Raw genomic sequence first — 20,540 nt, forward strand, 5'->3', positions numbered from 1 at the left:
TACCTAATAAAATAAAAAAAAATGGATGAAAACCTCCCAAATCTGGAAAGAGATGCCAATGTCCAGGGAAAGGAAACCCAGAGATCTCCACCAATTAAATTCAAACCAAAGAGGAGTTCACCAAGACATACCCTGAAATTGTCAAAAATCCAAGACAAAGAAAGAATACTGAAAGCAACAAGAGACACAAAACATATCACATTCAAGGGAACCCTCAATACAGCTTCCAACAGATTTCTCAGCAGAAACCCTGAAGGCCAGGGAGAATGTGCCAAAGAAAAAAAAGCCTGCTAACCAGGAACACTTTACCCAGCAAAGTGGTCCTTCAGAAATGAGGAAGAAATAAAAACTCCCCCAAACAAAAGCTAAGGGAGTTCATCACCACTAGGCCTGCTTTACAGGAATTGCCAAAGGGAATTCATTAAGCTGAAACAAAAGCTGCTAATTAATAAAAACACATGAAAGTGAAAACCTCAATGGATTGAGTAATACATAGTCATACTCAGAATTCCTTAAAACTGAGGAGCTCAAAGCTTCAAAACGCAGAGTAATAAAGAGATGGAAACATTAATTGCTATGATTTGATCAGTACAGATAGCATATATATACAAATATCACACTGTATCCCATAAATATATACAATTATTATGTTAATTTTTTTAAAAATAATGTTTAAGGAGATAGAAACCTTAACCACCTTTACTTGATCATTACAAACAATAGAATTATTTATAGAATGTAAAAAATTATCACACTGTAACCCATAAATTTGTACAAACGAAATAATAAAATTAATAAAAAGAAAATAATAACAGATATAGCTCATCAAAATTGTAAGAAGAAATTGGAAATTTTATGTTTAATGATAAAGGACTGCTTAAAATTATGAAGAAAAAAAACTCCTAATACTGTAAGAGTAGTGTGTGTAAAACAATTTAATCCCTAACAGGAGAGTTAAAAGACAAAATCCTAGACTAGGAACAAAGCTCAGTGGTAAAGCACTTGCCTACCAAGTAGTATGTGTAGGGCCTAGATAAAAAGACAAAATCACAACTATAATTATTTATTAATAGATACAAATTACAAAAACAAATGTAAAATTTTGACATCAAAAGAGAATGGCTAAATAGATAAGGGGAGGGTGGAGATCCAACCATATGCCATCTACAAGAAACTCACTTTACTCTTAAGGAAATACACAGACTGAAGCAAAGAGATTTTAAAAATAATAAAAGATATTCCATGCACATGGGAACTGAAAGAGAACAGGGATATGTTAGTCAAAATAGGATCTAGGTCAAAAACTATAAAAACAGACAAAGTCATTACACGATAATAAAAGGATTAATTCACCAAGAAGACAATTGTAAATGTCTGTGTACCCAACTTCATTAAATGATCTGCAGGATAGATCACAATGCTATGGCATTATGGGGTCTCAATGCCTCACTTTTAACAATGAACAGATCATCTAGATAGAATATTAATATATGTGAACTTGAGTTACACTTTAGACTAAATGCACTTACCAGACGTTGAACATTCCATCAANTATGTAATCTGACCTCTTGGTGTTTAAAGATATCTTCAAATCTTTTAAGTGCTGTATGGTTTTCAAATTACTACCACATGCCCTGCTGCCTGTGATTCCCACCACCTGCAAGAACGGCTATTCAGGTGAGTGAGGGAGGTTGTGCTCTAGTAGAACGGACAGAATGGAGGAGGTGCCAGAGTCTATTGTGAGTCTGGAGTCCTTTTCCATATTGCCCCTGCTATCTCCCCCTCACAGCTGAGCCACATAATAGAAGGGTTTGTGCCTCCAAGGACCATCTGAGCACACCAAGGTCCAGAACCTACTCACTCTTCCAGACTCAGAGCAACTTCCTAAGCAAGGGATTAGAACTGCCAGGTGCTTGGTAAAACGGACTTGGTTCTCAGAATAGAACCAGTACTTTATGGGAAAAGGACAGGGGATTAGCATTTTGCTTTAAATCATCACAAGTGACCCCGGCACTCAGTAAAGTGCAGGAGACTCTTGCATTAAGCACTAGAAAGCAGAGGCCTCTGTTCTTCTGAAGGTCCTCTGGCTTTCCAGATCTTGTCATCTGCCCCCTACTTTCCCTTCTGTCAGGCAGATGTCCCAGAGAATCTGACTGGAAGAAAGTAGTTTCTGCTGGAGTCTAAGGAGGTGGAAGACCTTTCTCCATGGCAGAAACAGACATGGCAGCTGAGGGTGCCCAAGACTTAGGTCACTGTGGGGAGTGAAAGTTTCCTCTTTAATTTGCAAATTCTTTTTGTTGTTGTTGTCATCTTTTAATTTTGGTTTTGGTTTTGGTTTTGGTTGTTCGTGGTCCTGGAGATTGAATCTAAGGCATTTAGTGAGCTATACTCCAGTCCCTTCTGTTGTAATTCTTTTGTTTGTTTGTGTGTTTTGTCATTGTTGATTTTTCCAGTACTGGGGATTGAGCTCAGGGGCTCTCTATCACAGAGATACATCCTCAATCCTTTTTATTTTTGAGAGAGCGTCTCACAAAGTTGCTAAAGCTGGCCTCAAATTTGCAATCCTCCTGTCCCAGAGTAGCCAGGATTATAATCATGCACCAGCGCACCCAGCTACAATTCTTTATTTTTTTCTAAGTGGCAAGCAGCCTCCTTTTTGCTGGTCACAAGTTTCCAGGTTTTCTCCTTCCTCCAGGTGGTGGGCTAACACAAGGCAAATACACAGCATGGAACTCCTAGTCACCACTCCTCTCTGCCATCAAATCACACTGTGATGTTGGGCAGATCCTCAGCTCAAAGCTGCACTTGCCCACTGCAAGAAATAATGGTATAGAACCACAGGAGAAGTATATGAGTAACAAATAAAAGATTCAGGATACACAGTTCTAGAAGGGCTTACTCTAGTTTCCACTCAAATGCCAAAAGACCACCACATCATTACTGCATAATTCGATACCTTATTGTACAAAGAGACCCCAATCATCACCTCCTTGCCCTGAGAGTATTAATCAGCTCTGAAACAATCTCTCAGTCCACAGGCTCCTGCTGCCTGACTGTGTGTTCTTTCTGATGGGAAATTCACTTCTTCCCCAGAACCCTTTGCTTTCTCCTCCCTCAAGTCCTCTGGGTAATAGCCTCATGTCGTTCTGACTCTCTGTCATGTCCTTGTTCCTGACCTGGACAATTCACACCCCTTTGTACAGGAAGCCCAGATTTCCCACACTCTCCTCTCTCCTGTGCAGTTGTACTTCAGGACCTGACCCAAATAAATCACCAGCTCAATATCCTGGACCCTTCCCTGCAATCACAGGGTGGGCTGAGGCTGCTTCTGTCTGAAAGAGGGACAAAAGAAAGCCCAGGATGAAGAGGAAATACTGAAAAGGGCTGGAAAAATACCAGAAACTTGAGGAGTTGATCAAGAAGAGGACTCCCTCAGTCATCCCCGTGATAGTCCCTCCAATTGACAATAAGTCTCTAACATTCAGAGTGTTTCCACATACATCATTTCCTCTCAGCAAAACAAACAATCCGTGAGGTGAATAGAGAGCCTACATCTTGGGAGCAAATCTTTACCCCTCACACATAAGATAGAGCACTAATCTCTAGGGTATATAAAGAACTCAAAAAGTTAAACACCAAAAAACAAAAAACAAAACAAAACAAAACAAAAAAAACCACCAACAACAAATAACCCAATCAATAAATGGGCCAAGGACCTGAAGAGACCCTTCTGAGATGATGATATACAATCAATCAACAAATATATAAAAAAAGTTCATCTTCTCTAGCAATTAGAGAAATGCAAATCAAAACTACTCTAAGATTTCATCTCACTCCAGTCAGAATGGCAGCTATTATGAATACAAAAAACAATAAGTGTTGGTGAGGATGTGGAGGAAAAGATATACTCATACATTGCTGGAAGAACTGCAAATTGGTGCAGCCAATATGGAAAGCAATATGGAGATTCCTTGGAAATCTGGGAATGGAACCACCATTTGACCCAGCTATCCCACTCGTCAGTCTATCCGGAAAGAACTTAAAAACAGAATACTACAGGGACATAGCCACATCAATGTTTATAGCAACATAATTCACAATAGCTAAACTGTGGAATCTACCTAGATGCCCTTCAATAGAAAATTGGATTAAAAATGTGGCATATATACACAATGGAATATTACTCAGCAATAAAAAGAGAATAAAATCATGGCATTTGAAGGTAAATGGATGGAGTTAGAGAAGATAATGCTAAGTGAAGTTACCCAATCCCAAATAACCAAATGACAATTTTTTCTCTGATATAAGGAGGCTGATTCATAGTGGGACAGGGAGAGGGAGCATGGGAAGAATAGAAAAACTCTAGATAGGAGGGAAAGGGAGGGGGCATGGGGTTAGAAATGATGGTGGAATGTGATGGTCATTATTATCCAAAGTACATGTATGAGGACATGAGTTGCTGTGAATATACTTTGTATACAACCAGAGATATGAAAAATTGTGCTTTACATGTGTAATAAGAATTGTAATGCATTCCACTGTTGTATGTAAATAAAAAAAGTTTAAAAAAGGAATATTAAAACTTAAATAGTGATGTGAATAAATAAAAGAAGTAATGGGATTCAGTGTAGTATTTTGATACATGTACATAATAGGTACTAATCAAATCAGGGTAATTATCATTTATACTCCTTATCATTACTTTGTGTCTGGAGCCTTTGGGCTCCTCTCTTCCTTATTCGTGAAAGTGTTTACTACCCTGCTTTGATCATTACACACTCTATACACATATCAAAGTATCGCAGTGTCCCCCATAAATTTGTGTAACTAAAATAATAACTAATAAAATTTTAAAAAATAATGGATGAAAACCTCCCAAATCTGGAAAGAGATGCCAATGTCCAGGGACAGGAAACCCAGAAATCTCCACCAATCAAATTCAAATCAAAGAGGAGTTCACCAAGACATACCCTCAAATTGTCGAAAATCAAAGACAAAGAAAGAATACTAAAAGCAACAAGAGACACAAAACATATCACACTCAAGTGAACCCTCAATAAAGCTTCCAACAGATTTCTCAGCAGAAACCCTGCAGGCCAGGGGAGAATGTGCCAAAGAAAAAAAGCCTGCTAACCAGGAACATTTTACCCAGCAAAACTGTCCTTCAGAAATGAAGAAGAAATAAAAACTCCCCCAAACAAAAGCTAAGGGAATTCATCACCACTAGGCATGCTTTATAGGAACTGCCAAAGGAAAATCCTTAAGCTGAAAAAAAGGTTGCTAATTAATAACAAAAACATGAAAGTGAGAACCTCAATGGATTGAGTAATACATAGTCATACTCAGAATTCCTTAAAACTGAGGAGCTCAAAGCTTCAAAACACAGAGTAATAAAGAGATGGAAACATTAATTGCTATGACTTGATCAATACAGATAGCATACATATATTGAAATATCACACTGTATCCCATAAATCTATACAATTATTACATGTTAATTAAAAAAATTTAATGCTTAAGGAGATATTTTTATTAATTATTATTTCATTTGTACATAAATTTATATGAATGAAATAATAATTAATAAAAACCTTAACCACTTTTATTTGATCATTATAATCTATAGAATTATTTATAGAATGTAAAATATTATCACAATATAACCCATAAATTTGTACAAATGAAATAATAATTAATAAAAAGAAAATAACAGATAGAGCTCATCAAAATTGTTTATAGTATGAAGAAATTGGAAATCTTTATGTCCAATGATAAAGGACTGCTTAAAATTATGAAAAAAAAAGCATCTCCTATTATTGTATGAGTGGTGTGTGTAAAACAATTTAAACCCTATCAGGAGAGTTAAAAGACAAAATCCCAGACTGGGAACAAAGCTCAGTGGTAGAGCACTTGCCTGCCTAGTAGTATGTGCAGGGCCTAGGACTGCCAACCAAAAGAAAAAAGACAAAATCACAACTAGAATTATTTATTAAGAGATACAAATTACAAAAATAAATGTAAAATTTTGACATCAAAAGATATAGAATGGCTAAATAGATAAGGGGAGGGTGAAGATCCAACCATATGTCGTCTACAAGAAACTCACTTTACTATTAAGGAAATACACAGACTGAAGCATAGGGATTTAAAAATAATAATAAAAGATATTCCAGGCAGATGGAAACTGAAAGAGAACAGGGATATGTTAGTCAAAATAGGATTTAGGTTAAAAACTGTAAAAACAGACAAAGTCATTACATGAGGATAAAAGGATTAATTCACCAAGAAGACAATTGTGAATGTGCGCCCAACATCATTAATTGATGTGCAAGGATAGATCTCAATGCTATGACATTATGGGACCTCAATGCCTCTCTTTCAACACCTAGATAGAATATTAATATAAGCACTGAACCTGAGTTACATTTTAGACTAAATGCACTTAACAGACATAGAACATTCCATCAAGTGCAATTGCAGGCAAGCATAAAGGAGCCTTGGCCAACTTTCTTAGTCCATTTTGTGCAGCTATAACAGAATGCCTAAGACTGTGTAATTTATTAAAATAGAAGTTTATTTCTCACCATTTTGGATACTGGGAAATCCTAAATAAAGGGCTGTTTAGTGAGAGCTGGATCTCTGTTTCCAGGATAGTGCCTTGCTGCTGCATCTTTCAGAACAGGGGAATGCTGCACCCTTACATGGCAAAAGGTGGAAGGGAAAGAGAGCTGAAAGTTAACCTGACGCCTCACTTATAAGGGCCTTGACACCATTAAAAGGAGGAACTCTCAAAGCCTAATCACCTCTTAATACTATCACATTGGCCATTGAGTTTCAACACATGAATCTTCGAAGGAATCAAACTAACAGGGAGATCTGGAGTGAATAGTGGACATCAGAGTTATTCCATATAGGCCAAAATGGACAGTCTTTACACACCTGCCTCGCTCAGTCAGCTTGAGCTACCTTGGAAAAGGTATGGCTTTGGGAAAGGAGGCTAAAGCAAACCCTGATGCCTGGCCGATCTGCTGACCACACTTCCTACAATGAATGGAAATTTGTTGAAGGGAGAACCGTCCTTAAATTTCATCTTCGTGTTTCCACAGTCAGGCTACGTGCCACTGACGTTTTCCATGTGTACAAAAACTAGTAAGGCAGTTTTGTCGATAGCAACTCAAATCTTCTAGAGCATCACCAACCAATAATGTTTACTCTGGAGTGTAGCTGCCATTTAATGTGCTTGATTTTTAAAAGTATTTTATTAATATACTATTAACATAATGATACATGATAATAGTATGAATAGCAGTTTGGTCTATTTCATTCCCCTGCAGCTCCCATCCCCCCCTTTCCCTCTCCTCACCCTTCCCCTAATCCTCATCCTGTACTCTAAGGTGTCTCTTCTATTTTCAGGAGATCCAATCCCCGCCCCCGCTGCTGCGCTTTTCTATTTTCCACATATGAGAGAAAATATACGATCCTTGTCTTTCTGAATTGTTTATTTGGCTTAGCTTGAGGTCCTCCAGTTCCATCCATGTTTGACATTACGTGGGGTTGGGTCTCCAACAGTGAGCACTTAAGAGACCTTAGAAGGTCTCTGCTCTGGCTGGGAGCTCCTGGCTGGGTCTGACTCCAGCCCGCCTAATCTGGTACAGAAAGGTAGGGGCTGCCCACAGTGGTCTTCTGTCCCCACGCAGGACTCTACCCCAGCCTCAGGCTTGGTCCGCTGCACGACATCCAAGGATCTGCGACCCCTTTTCCGTATGTGTTCTACAGGAGGCGGTGTGCTGACTCCTCCTTCCCGGCCCAGTTCCAGCTTTGTCCCTGGAACTTTCTCAACCTCCTCTAGTAGTTACTGAAGTAATGTAAAAGAATATGCGCCTCCAGCAGCGGACCTGGACCCCGAAAGAGCTATGGAGCCCCGCTGTGGTTGGTCTCCGGTCTACAGCTACACCCCTAGCACGTAGTCCCGAGGGGGCGGGGAGGCACGCAACAACTCTGGACCGATAGCCAATGAGGAGATGGGTAGGGCGGGCCTGCTGAAGGACCAGCCAATGAAAAGCCGGGAGAGGTATGCTCTCAAATTACCCTTGCGCCCCGCCACTGGCCCTGGTGCTCTGCTTCCGCAGGTTGCGCACACCACCCAGTGGCGGTGGGTCAGAATGGAGAGCTTCTTAGAAGCAAAACAAAAATCCGGCTGTTCTAACCTTGGTGGTGCTCCCGAGTTTCAGAAGAAAACAGGACTCTGTCAACCGTGTCTGCCCGCCCGCTGGGGAGAGAAAATCCTGAACCGTCACTCTTCCTTAAAATTAAGTCATTCTTTGCCTTTTGTTTTTTGTTTTGTTTTGTTGGTGGTGCTGGGAATTGAACCCAGGGACTTGTGCATGCAAGGCAAGCACCCATACCTAAAGTAATAACTACATATTAACTGTTAAATTTATAGTTAAATTCTAAAATATAAAAAATCAAGTCATTCTTTCCCATGAATGATCACCAGGCTCCTGCCCTGCTCCTCGTTCTCATCTATAAAAGCATTTGATACAAAGATTCTAAATAAAATAATAGGAGCTTAATTCCAGGAGTACAAGAACAATACATAATGTCAACGGTCTATCGGCCATTAGACCAACAGTCATTTGATGGAATGNTGCATGAGAAATTGGCCAGGAAAAATTGAGGTGATTATTCACTCTAAGGAAAATGAACAGCAGTACAAGAAAGAAAATAGAATTCTACTTAACTTCATGATGACCAATATATCATTATAATGACTGGTATACCTTCATTGCCCTAATAACTAAAAATATTGATTTGGGAAAGATGATGAAAGGGAGGAGAGTTAAAACAACTAATTTCCTGTCTTCCTAGGAGGAAGAAAATAAATAACTAAAATGAATCAACCAATAAACAGCAGTATAATCACATTATCAAACAATATTGCAAAAATTAAAAGGAAAAAAAAAAGGTTCAGGAGAGATTGCCCCTAGAGAGCAAAACTGGGAATAGGAAAAAGTGAACCCAGGTGAATAATTTTTATTTTAAACCTACTGATATCTAAATTATTCAACTATGATTAATTTATTTTAATAATGGTATAAAAAATTAAGGGGAATTCTGGAAAATCAGAGATCTAGGGAGGAGGGGAGTTCAGCCCTACCAGGGATTTTTAAAATATTACCAAGTTACAGTAAGTTAAATAATTGGTACTAACATAGAATAAGGCAAGTGAGCACAGATATGTATGTAAGACAAAGATGGCATTTCTGCTCAACAAGAAAACATTGATATTTTCACCAACTAGTGCTGGGAAAACTGGATAGCCATCTAGAACAACAACAACAACAAAATGAATCTTCACCTCACTTCTTCCTGCATACCTAATTCCAAATGAAACAAAGATTTAATTTTTTTAAATGAAACCATTGAATGTTTAAGACAGATGCATGGAGAGGGAGTAAAAGAAGATTTTATAATCTTAAAGACAAATTAGATTAGCACTAAATCATGAAGCCATTAAAAACAATTGATTTAGGGCATACTGCCTGTTCCCTCCTTAATCTACTTTCCTCTCTTTCCTTATTAAAAAGTCTTGATTTTGATATTAGAAGAGTGTGAACCATGTGCCAATTTCTTTCGAAATTCCCTTGCACTCAGAGGTAGCCATATGATACAGTTTTAACTAATAAGATGTATACAGAAATGGATTTCTGTGAAAGTTTTCTTCCCTGATATAGCTCCAACCTCTTTATTCTTTGCCCTTCCATATGTGGAACACAGACCCAAGGATTGGAGAGGCAGCAGCCACCTAGTGACCACATGGGGTTGACAAAGAGTGCATGCTAAGGACAGTGAAGTGGGAAAATGCAGAGAGCCTGGTTCTCTGATGGCATCACTGAGCCCCCAGACTGCCTTACCTCCAGGCTTCACATTTGTACAAAAACAATTTAGAAAGAAGATAAAGTTATGGCTCTTGTTCAAATAAAAATGAACAGGTATTAAATGTTTTATTTAATGCATCAATGAGGAAATTGACAAGGTGTTATAATCCAAAGAACAGATACACTTATTAACAGAATGTATAAACAGAGGCAAAGTGTGTAACAGTGAGGGAGAGCTGTCTTTTCTGCTACATAATTCACTTGCATATGAATAGACTAGATATGAATAGACTAGAACTATTGCTTTATTATCAGTTATCTAAAACTTATTTTAAAAAGAAAAAGAATAGAAGTTCCCATATAATCAGAATTGGTTAACCTAGAAAGGTGTGCTCTGGACAATACAGTTTTCTGAAGAAGAACAAATTCTTCTCTGCATGTCGCTTGAAACAAATATTCTCCCATTGGTTAAAAAAACATAATAAGGCTATTGTAAATGGGGTAGTTTTCCTAGTTTCTCTTTGGGAGGTTTTGTCACTGACGTACAGAAATGTTTTTGATTTATGGGTGTTGATTTTATATTCAGCAGTTTTTCTGAATTCATTTATTAGTTCTCGAAGTTTTCTGATGGAATTTTTCAGATCCTTTAAGTATAGAATCATGTCATCGACAAATAGTGATAGTTTGAGTTCTTCTTTTCCTATCCATATCCCTTTAATTCTTGTCTAAAATCTCTTGCTAGAGTTTCAAGGATTATGTTAAATAGAAGTAGTGAAAGAGGGCATCCTTGTCTTATTCCAGTTTTTAGAGGGAATGCTTTCAGTTTTTCTCCATTTAGAATGATGTTGGCCTGGGGCTTAGGATAGATAGCTTTTACAATGTTGAGATATGTTCCTATTATCCCTAGTTTTTAGAGGCTGTTAAACATGAAGGGGTGCTGTATTTCATCAAATGCTTTTTCTGCATTTACTGAGATGATCATATGATTCTTTAAGTATATTAATATGATGATTATGTTTATTGATTTCCATATGTTGAACCAACCTTACATCCCTGAGATGAACCCCTCTTGATCGTGGTGCACTATCTTTTAAATATGTTTTTGTAATTAATTTGCCAGAATTTTATTGAGAATTTTTGCATCTATGTTCATTGGAGATATTGGTCTGAAGTTTTCTTTCTTTGATGTGTCTTTGCCTGGTTTTGGAATCAGGGTGATATTGGCCTCATAAGAATGAGTTTGAGAGTATTCTGTCTTTTTCTATTTTATGGAATAATTTGAGGAGTATTGGTATTATTTCTTTTTTGAAGATCGTGTAAAACTCAAAAAATTAAAAAAAAAATCCTTAGGAATCAACTTAACAAAAGAGGTGAAAGCCCTCTACAATGAAAAGAACAGAATTCTAAAGAAAGAAATTAAAGAAGACCTTAGAAGATGGAAAGATCTTCCTTGTTCTTGGATAGACAGCATTAATATGTCAAAATGACCATACTACAAAAACACTATACAGATATAACACAATGCCAGTCAAAATCCCAATGACATTCCTCATAGAAATAAAAAAAGCAATCATGAAATTCACCTGGAAAAATAAGAGACCCAAAATAGCCAAAGCAATCCTTAGCAAGAAGAGTGAAGCTGGTGGCATCACAATACCAGACCTTAAACTATACTGTAGAGCAATAGTAACAAAAACAGCATTGTTTGGGCACTAAAACAGATATGTAGAACAATGGTACAGAATAGAGGATGCAGAGACAAACCAACATAAATACAGTTATCTCGTACTAGGCAAAGGCACCAAAAATATACATTGGAAAAAAAATAGCTCCTTCAACAAATGGTGCTGGGAAAACTGAAAATCCATATGCATAAAAAGAAATTAAGCCCTTATTCCCTCACTATACACAAAACTCAACTTAAAGTGGATCAAGGACCTAGGAATTAGACCAGACACCCTGTGCCTAAGAAGAAAATGTAGGCCCAAATCTTCATCATGTTTGACTAGGCTCTATAGCGAAAGACTTCTGTAGCACAAGAAATAAAATCAATAATCAATAAATGACATGAATTCAAAGTGAAAACCTTCTTTCATCAAAAGAAACAATAATGCAATAAGAGAGCTTAGAGAATGGGAGTAAATTTTTACCACACACACATCAGATACAGCACTAATCTCCAGGATATAGTGGAGATTATATATATAAAGAACTCAAAAACTTTAATACCAAAAATCAAATAATCCAATCAATAAATGGGCTAAGGAACTGAACAGACACTTCTCAGAAGATGATACAATCTATCAACAAACATATGAACATTATTCAACATCTCTAGCAATTAGAGAAATTCAAATCAAAATTACTCTAATATTTCATTTCAATCTAATCAGAATGGCAGTTATTAAGAATACAAGCAACAATAAGTGTTGGTGAGGATGTGGGGGAAAAGGCACATTCATACATTACTGGTGGGACTGCAATATGGTACAACCAAACTGAAAAGCAGTATGGAGATTCCTTGGAAAACTGGAAATGGAATCACCATTTGACCCAGCTATCCCACTCCTCAATTTATAACCAAAGGACTTAAAAAACAGCATACTACAGTGACACAGCCCATTGTTGTTTATAGCAGCACAATTCACCTTAGCTAAATTGTGGAACCAAATTAGATACCATTCAATAGATGAGTGGATAAAGAAACTGGTATATTTCAATCATGAAATTCATCTGGAAAAATAAGGGACCCAGAATAGCCAAAGCACAATGGCTACACAATGGAATATTACTTAGCATTAAAAGAGAATAAAATCGTGGCATTTGGAGGTAAATGGATGGAGTTGGAGACTATCACGCTAAGTGAAGTAAGTCAATCAAAAAAAAAAGGCCAATGTCTTCTCTGATAAGTGGATGCTGATCCATAATGGGGGTGAGTAGGGGGAGCATGGAAGGAATGGAGGAACTTTGGATAGGGGGAAAAGGAGGGAGGAGAAGGGAGGGGATATGGAGGTAGGAAAGATGGTGGGATGAGATGGACATCATTACCCTAGGTACATATGTAAATATGCAAATGGTGTGACTCTACTTTGTGTACAATCAGAGAAATGAAAATTTGAGCTCCATATGTGTACTATGAATTGAAATTCATTCTGTTGTCATGTATGAAAAATTAGAACAAATCAATTAATTTTAAAAAAGACATAGTGAGCTGTGTTTTTATTTCCTGTACCTGAACATCTTCCTTCCTGATACAACTGATCAATTTTGCTATATACATTTTTAAAACAGTTACACGGAATTCAAAAATCCAAAAAGACCTCAATATTGTTAACTGAAAAAATAGTTTCAACAAAATTAAACAACAAGATAATTCCCTAATATTAAAAATCAAACCAGTAAGAAGACTAACAACCCAATACAAAATGACAAAGAGTATTATCAATTCCACAGGAAAAGAAATGCAAATATCCTTTAAATACAAAAAAGATATCCAACTGTCCCCATAAGTTTTGAAAAGTGTAAATTAAAGCTACAATGGAATACTTTATATCACCTATCAGACTAGAATTTTAAAGTTCATTGAGGGTAAAGAAATAAGGAATTTCACACATTGTTATAGAGGGATAAATTAACACACCTAGTTTGAAGGATAAGTTGTCAAAAACCTAAAAATATTTAAGGGCAGGTGTCCTCTGTCATAGTAGTACTACTTCTAGGCATTTATCTTATGGATATACTTGCCTGTGTGAACTAAGACATTATGGAAGGGAAAGTTCTTTGTTGTACTTCTTGCCATTACAAAAGACTGGATGAAACAAGTTAAATAACCTCTCATGCATCCATGCAACTATTGAAGATATCAGGGCAGCAGGGCACAGTGTTGCATGCCTGTAATCCCAGTGACTCCATATGAGGCAGGAGAATCACAAGTTCAAGGCCAGCCTGGGCAACTTAGCAAGAACTTGTCTCTAAATTTTACAAAATGTAAAATAGGGGGAGGGGCTGGGAATATAGTTCAGTGGTAGAGTGTCCCTGGGCTCAATCTCCAGTACTGAAAAGACAAAGTCATCGGGAAAAACAGTAATCAGTAGGAGGCTATACCATCAGTATTACTTTAGCACCACTAATGTCCCCATGTTCATCAAACAGTCAGATTTTTTTAGGTTATGAGCATAAAGTTTATGAGCATAAAGTTTCCCATATGTCCTTTTTATGTTTAATGAATAGGATTCTGTAGTAGGGGAAAAACAACTTTAGGGGAGGAACAGTTTATTTGAGGGCTCAGGGTTTCAGAGGTCTCAGTCTATAAACAACTCCATTCTTTGGGGCTCAAGGTGAGGCAGGACATCAAGGGGGGAAAGTGTGGTAGAGGGAAGTCGCTCACATGATGATCAAGAAGCAGACAGAGACTCCACTCACAAGATTCAAAATATGTATCCCAAAGGCATGTCCCCAATGCCCACCTCCTCCAGCCATACTCCCCCCTCATTCCCCAGGCAACACAAGAGGAGGACTGGCTCTATGAAGAAGGGATTGAATCTTACTTGAATGATAGTTTTATGTATCAGCTTAACTAAGGAGTGCCCAAAGAGCTGGGCAAGCATTATCTCTAGGTGTGTCTATGAGGTATGCTCCCAGGAAAGGCTGGCATTTGAATCAGTAAACTGAGTAATAATCACCTTCACCAATGCAAGTGGGCATCAGCAATCTGTTGAGGGCCTGGAAGGAACAAAAGGGGGAGGAAGGGCAGTTTGCTGTCTCTGCTAAAACTGCATAAACACCCATCTTTTCTTGCTATCAAACAGCACTCCTGGTTCTCAGGGCTTCAGACTCAGACCAGGACTTATAACATCAGCCTGCCAGTTCTGGGGCCTTGGATTTGGGTTGGAACTCCACCAAAGCCAGGCTTCCTGCTGCTCCCACCCAATGACTGAGTGTAGCAGAAGTAGTTATTTTAGGCTCCATTTAGAAATATTTGGGAAACCTCAGTTGGAGAACCCTGGCTAGAGGACACCCCAGTGACCTTGCTGAACTTATCTTAGAACCCAGTCACCTCAATCCAACCTTCCATCCATCCTCCATCTCTCCTTCACTCAAGGTTAGACCTTCCTCACAGGAGACAGCTTTCCACCTTCCCCAGCTCCTTCCTCACTCTCATGGGCCTTTCCCTAAATAAATGTGTCACTCTTTTCTTGGTGTCTGCTTCTCAGAGTACTCATATAATAACCTGTGACTTTTCCAGGGACAGTCACAAAATGAGAGGTCTCTTTTGCTCCTCTCCTCTCTAATGTGGAAGTGCAGAGGAGACAGAGGTTGTTTTTTTCCAGCCACTCAGGAAAGAAAAATGTCACCAGAGTTAAACAGGCAAGGAAGACTTTATTCAAAACTGTTGAGACAGCAGTGAGAGATTAAACCCAACCTTAAACATGACAGGGACAAGTGAGGATTTATAACCAATTTTCAGGGTAATTCTAAGGTGGAAAATTACTAAGAGGAACTTGGTTAGGTATCAAGAGTGAAGGGTGGGTACCTGATTTGGATATCTAGGGTAGGGAATTCTCAAAATGGTTTAGTAGGAGTCTCAGCTAAAACTGGGCTTAAGGGTAAGACTGAGTCAAAAAGAGAACTCAGAGGAGCCTGAGTAAACTTCAGTAAACAAGGGAGTCCCAAAGCAAAAGACTGGTCCTACCAGGCCAGCCTACGCCAAAGGATTGGTGGGGACAGCTCTGAATTGAATGTGACGTTTAACAAACAAGACTGGGCCTGATGAAATGGGATTATATTAATAACTGATAGTGCAACATTACAGAATTAGACTGTGAAGTCATTATTGGAATGAGAAGCCCAGGGGGCAGAGAAAGGCTCATCATTGCTCAGCGGGTCAGTAGCATCTTTGGACCCAATAGACACTCAAAAAAATAAGACTCAGGGGAAACCTGAGCACAACCTGACCATACTCCTCAGTAAAGCCTTCCCCTGTGTAGTAGGTAGAATAATTGCCTCTCCACACCACCCCCCACATGCACACACACATACACACACACACAAGATGTCCAATGATTGCTGCAAGCTGTTGGACCCTGAGGTGGGTGAGCAGGTTTCAGAGTCTTAAGACTGAGCCCTCATCCTAGAGGAGTGCCTACCTGGTGGGAGAGAACATCTGAACACAGACACCTAGAGTAGCAAGTGAGCTTTCAGAGCATTGAAAGGGTCTGAAGATTTGGACAGTCCTTGGCCCAGCTGAAAGGCATCCATGCCCCTACAGCACTTTTCCACACAGACAGGAACTGTTTAGTCCTCACAATCCTCCAGCTGTAAGTGACATCTCAGCTTCTGGAAAGAAAGGCTGAACCCAGGAAGCAGCCAAACTATGAGGTACAGCCCAATCTGGGGAATTTGTGTGAAAGATGATGCTTCACTTGCAGCTATGGTGACAGAACAGCAGGAATCTAAAATGCTGAGAAATAGGAAGCCTTAAACCACAGGCTCAGAGAGGTGCTGCTTAACATGAGTGCTGCCCAGAAGGGTACAGACATGGGTTCCAAGACAGGGACTGCCAGCTGGGTAGGGAAACCAGAGAAAACTGGGATGCACTTTAACTGGAGCATTCTATGCATCCAGAACTCTCAACACTCTGTTACCTTCATGTTGACATTAGCCTACGAAATTTGGGTCCCAAACTGAACTGATTCTGAGCCCTTACATTAAATGGAAATAATAACACATCTTAATGGGTTGTTTGGATGACTAAATGAGAATAGAGTCAGTTTTAAGAAGGGGTTTCTCTGAGCATAATGATGCATACCTCTAATCCCAACTATACAGGAGGCTGAGGCAGGAGAATCTCAAGTTTGAGGCCAGCCTAGTCAACATAGTGAGACCTGCCTCAAAATAAAAAGGGCTGGGATTGTGGTTCAGTGGTAAAGATCCCCTGGGTTTAATCTTTAATGCCACAAAAAAATAAAAACAAAAATAGAAATTGATGCCAACTCAATTGATACAATAGGGAATGACTGGAGTATAATGCAAAGTGTACTTTTGATTTTATAATTAACCCATGAGAAATGTGTGGAAGTAGAAAACTGAACCTAGTTAAACTGAGATGCATGGCACACATCCAATTTCAGAAATATATCCCCTCCATGTCTTCATATAATTCATAAATGGCAATCCTTTTAACACCATTTCCACAAGCAAACTTCAAGACTTTTTCAAGCTCAAATGTCTGTGTATTATAATATTTATGTATTTTTAATCATAAATAAGTATAAAATTATTAGGATTTTTNAGACCTTGTAGATACCACGAGCAGAAGGGACCTTGAGGATGGAGGACACGATCTTTGTATAGGACAAAAGAATGAGTAAGAATGGGATGACAGCAAAAATTCCTCCTACAACAAATATCACCAACTCATTAACACGAGTGTCAGAGCAGGCCAGCTTGAGCAGGGCGGATATTTCACAGAAAAAGTGGGGGATCACATTGTCTGCACAGAAGGATAATCTGGGAAGAAGCAGGGTGTGCAACAAGGAATAGAATGTGGTCAGCATCCAGGAAAACACCACCAGGGAGAGACAGAGCTTGGGGCTCATGATGGTGGTGTAGTGCAGCGGGAAGCAGATGGCCACATAGCGGTCATAGGCCATGGCCACAAGGATGAAATTCCCAAGGTGTCCAAAAAAAATGAAGAAGTAAATTTGGGTCAGGCAGCCTGCATAGGGGATGGATGGAACTTGACTCTGCATGTTCTGTAGCAATTTGGGCATGGTGACACAGGAAAAGCAGAGGTCAGAGAAGGACAAGTTTCTGAGAAACAAATACATGGGAGTGTGGAGATGGGAGTCCAGGCAAATGAGGACAATGATGAGGAGGTTCCCCAGGATGGTGGTAAGATACATGGCCAGGAATAGGGCATAGAAGAGGCTCTGGTGCTCTGGCTGGATGGGCAGGCCCAGGAGGAGGAACTCTGAGATGTGAGTTTGGTTTTTTTTCATTATTGTCTGTCTCCAATACCTTTAAGAGAAATAATAAGGTCCTTTAAAAACCCAGTGAAAATGATCACGTTTTTCTCATACACAGTGTTTATGTGTTCTACACTAGTTGATCTCACCATCATCATATTAAGTATCATCTTACAAGTGTCCTTAATTTCTATGATCATGTATTACTGTATCTCACCCTCTTTTAAACATGTCCAAGTAGTCATTCTTTCCTAAACACTTATCTATTTGCTTCTATCACAAAAGGAGTGTTGGATTTTCTCTTACCTCTGTTTTCATCCTAAGGAACTATAATTGGTTTCTGATTTATAATATCTTAGAGTGATAGTCCTCAAATATTTTGTTAACCCTATCTTCTTATAATTCTATGTGTAACCCTAAGAAAATCTCATTTATGCCAAATATGTAGATTACCATTTAAATTAAGACAGAGATGTTTCACCCACAGAACTCTGTATGCCATTGCTTAATGGTCCTCTTCCCTTGGATGTATCATCACAAGCATCTTAGGCTCAACAGGTTCCTAATGAAACAGCATGTTGTGTTGTTGCATCCATACTACTCTCCTCCTCTTTTAATCTCTCACTTTTCAGTAAAAGGAATGCAGGATCCAATCAGAAATCTGTGAACTTCACTTCTTTCATTCTTCTCTGTCACCATCAATGCAAATTGAATCTACCACACCCCATATATTCTACATTTTATTCCTCTGCTACTTCCTCTACTTCTTATCACAAAACCACATTCCTAGACCTTTGTGATATCTAATCTCATCTGGACTATTTATTTTAGTTTTTTTCCACAATCAAAAACTTTAATTGCATTTGTGTTTTAAAAGTAATATAAGCACGTCACACAAACATAGAAAATAGAGAAAAACAACAAAAGTTCCCATCACCCTAACAGCCCCATCATTCTTTTTTTAATTAGTTGTTCAAAACATTACATAGCTCTTGACATATCATATTTCATACATTTGATTCAAGTGGGTTATGAACTCCCATTTTTCCCCCGTATACAGATTGCAGAATCATATCGATTACACATCCACATTTTTACATACTGCCATACTAGTGTCTGTTGTATTCTGCTGTCTTTCCTATCCTCTACTATCCCCCCTCCCCTCCCCTCCGCTCCCATCTTCTCTCTCTACCCCATCTACTGTACTTCATTTCTCTCCCTTGTTTTTTTTCCCCTTTCCCTTCACCTCCTCTTGTATGTAATTTTATATAATGATGAGGGTCTCCTTCCATTTCCATGCAGTTTCCCTTCTCTCTCCCTTTCCCTCCCACCTCTCTTCCCTGTTTAATGTTAATCTTCTTAATTATATCAAGATTCAAGTCAGTTCCCTGTTTTCCATACCTTAAATATCCTCCTTCAATATGCTTCATTCACACTGTGTCATTCTGAGATGGAAATTGGATCATCTCTTCTGATTCATGATCTGGGATATTTTCATTGCTTTTAAGATCAAGGTGAAGTTTCTTCTGAAGGGTACAAATGGTGCTTCATTATCTGAACTTTGTCTCCCTCCACAGTCTCATCTGGCCCCCAAGTGATACAAGTCTTCCATTCTCCAACACTGCTGGATCGCAAATCATAATCTGTTGCCTCTAGAATTTCATACATGGTATTCCTCCAACCTATTACCTTCTCCCCTCTGCTTCCTCTTTGTTAGCTTATCCTGACTTATCTTTCAGGGACATTAGATGGTACTTGTGAAACCAACAACTCTCTTGTATCCCCACCCTCAGTGAGTTCTGTTGTTGTCTGCACAGCCTCCTGTTCTCATCCCATAGTAGTAAATGTCCTGATCACAGGTAGATGGCTGACTTCCCACCAGGTTGTGAACTCCACACAGGAAAGGCCATGTCTGCCTCTTGCCTGCAGCAGGGCAGCCCCTGACATGGTGTCTGATGTGGCCAACGCTTATTAGTACTTGTTGGCTGTCCATAAGGATGAAAGACAGAGTCCTTCAACTTTAAAGTCAGAAAACTCCCATTAAGTAAAATAACCACAGTTATTAAATCCTTCCAGAGTACAAACTCACTAGACTTCACCATATAACACTAAATTTTGACACTCCATTACCAACTTCTCAGATGTGATTTTATATTTATGAAAAATATTAGGGTGTTTCAAGAGTATGATAAAAAATATGATGAGCATTTTATAAAGTATGGGGGAAACAAATGAAATGTTACATATTTTTTTAAGGTCTCACTTGAGGTCTTCCTCAGATGTTCATATCACATGTGATGATTAGTTTTATGTGTCAACATGGCTAGGTTCTGCTATCAGGCTTTTGTAAAATACCAGTTCTGAATGTTGGTATGAAGGTTTTTTATAATATATTGAAATTTAAATCAGTAGACTTTGAGTGAAGTAGATTGCCCCCCAAAATGTGATGAGCCTTGCTACTGTCAGTAGAAGGTCATAAGAGAAAAGACTTCACTCTCCTGCAGAGGAGGAATTCTACCTCCAATATGCTGTGGTCTCAAGACTGTACTATCTACTCTTCCCAGGAACTCCTATAGACAGGACTGCCCTACAGATGTCAGACTTAATAGTTTTAGTTTTCTGTGGGCTATATCCTAAAAATAAATCTCTCTCTCTCTCTCTCTCTCTCTCTCTCTCTCTCTTTCTCTCTCTCTCT

The 20,540-nt window shown here is 38.7% G+C and overlaps 2 protein-coding genes across 6 annotated transcripts in view; both read right to left on the reverse strand.

Moving 5' to 3' along the window:
* The window catches only part of LOC107155184 (aspartoacylase-like), a 104,684-nt gene that overhangs the window by 43,922 nt on the left and 40,222 nt on the right, over positions 1-20,540 (reverse strand). The window lies entirely within an intron of this gene.
* LOC107155127 (olfactory receptor 1-like) lies at positions 7,949-18,915 on the reverse strand. Its single transcript, XM_048792629.1, has 2 exons — positions 17,174-18,915; positions 7,949-8,170 (listed from the first exon to the last, which is right to left on the reverse strand). Exons 1-2 carry the CDS (start codon positions 17,876-17,878, stop codon positions 7,949-7,951), a joined length of 927 nt encoding a protein of 308 aa, XP_048648586.1. The 5' UTR covers positions 17,879-18,915.

The sequence above is a fragment of the Marmota marmota genome, unplaced genomic scaffold, assembly GCF_001458135.2.
Source record: "Marmota marmota marmota unplaced genomic scaffold, marMar, whole genome shotgun sequence".
Classification (NCBI taxonomy): domain Eukaryota; kingdom Metazoa; phylum Chordata; class Mammalia; order Rodentia; family Sciuridae; genus Marmota; species Marmota marmota.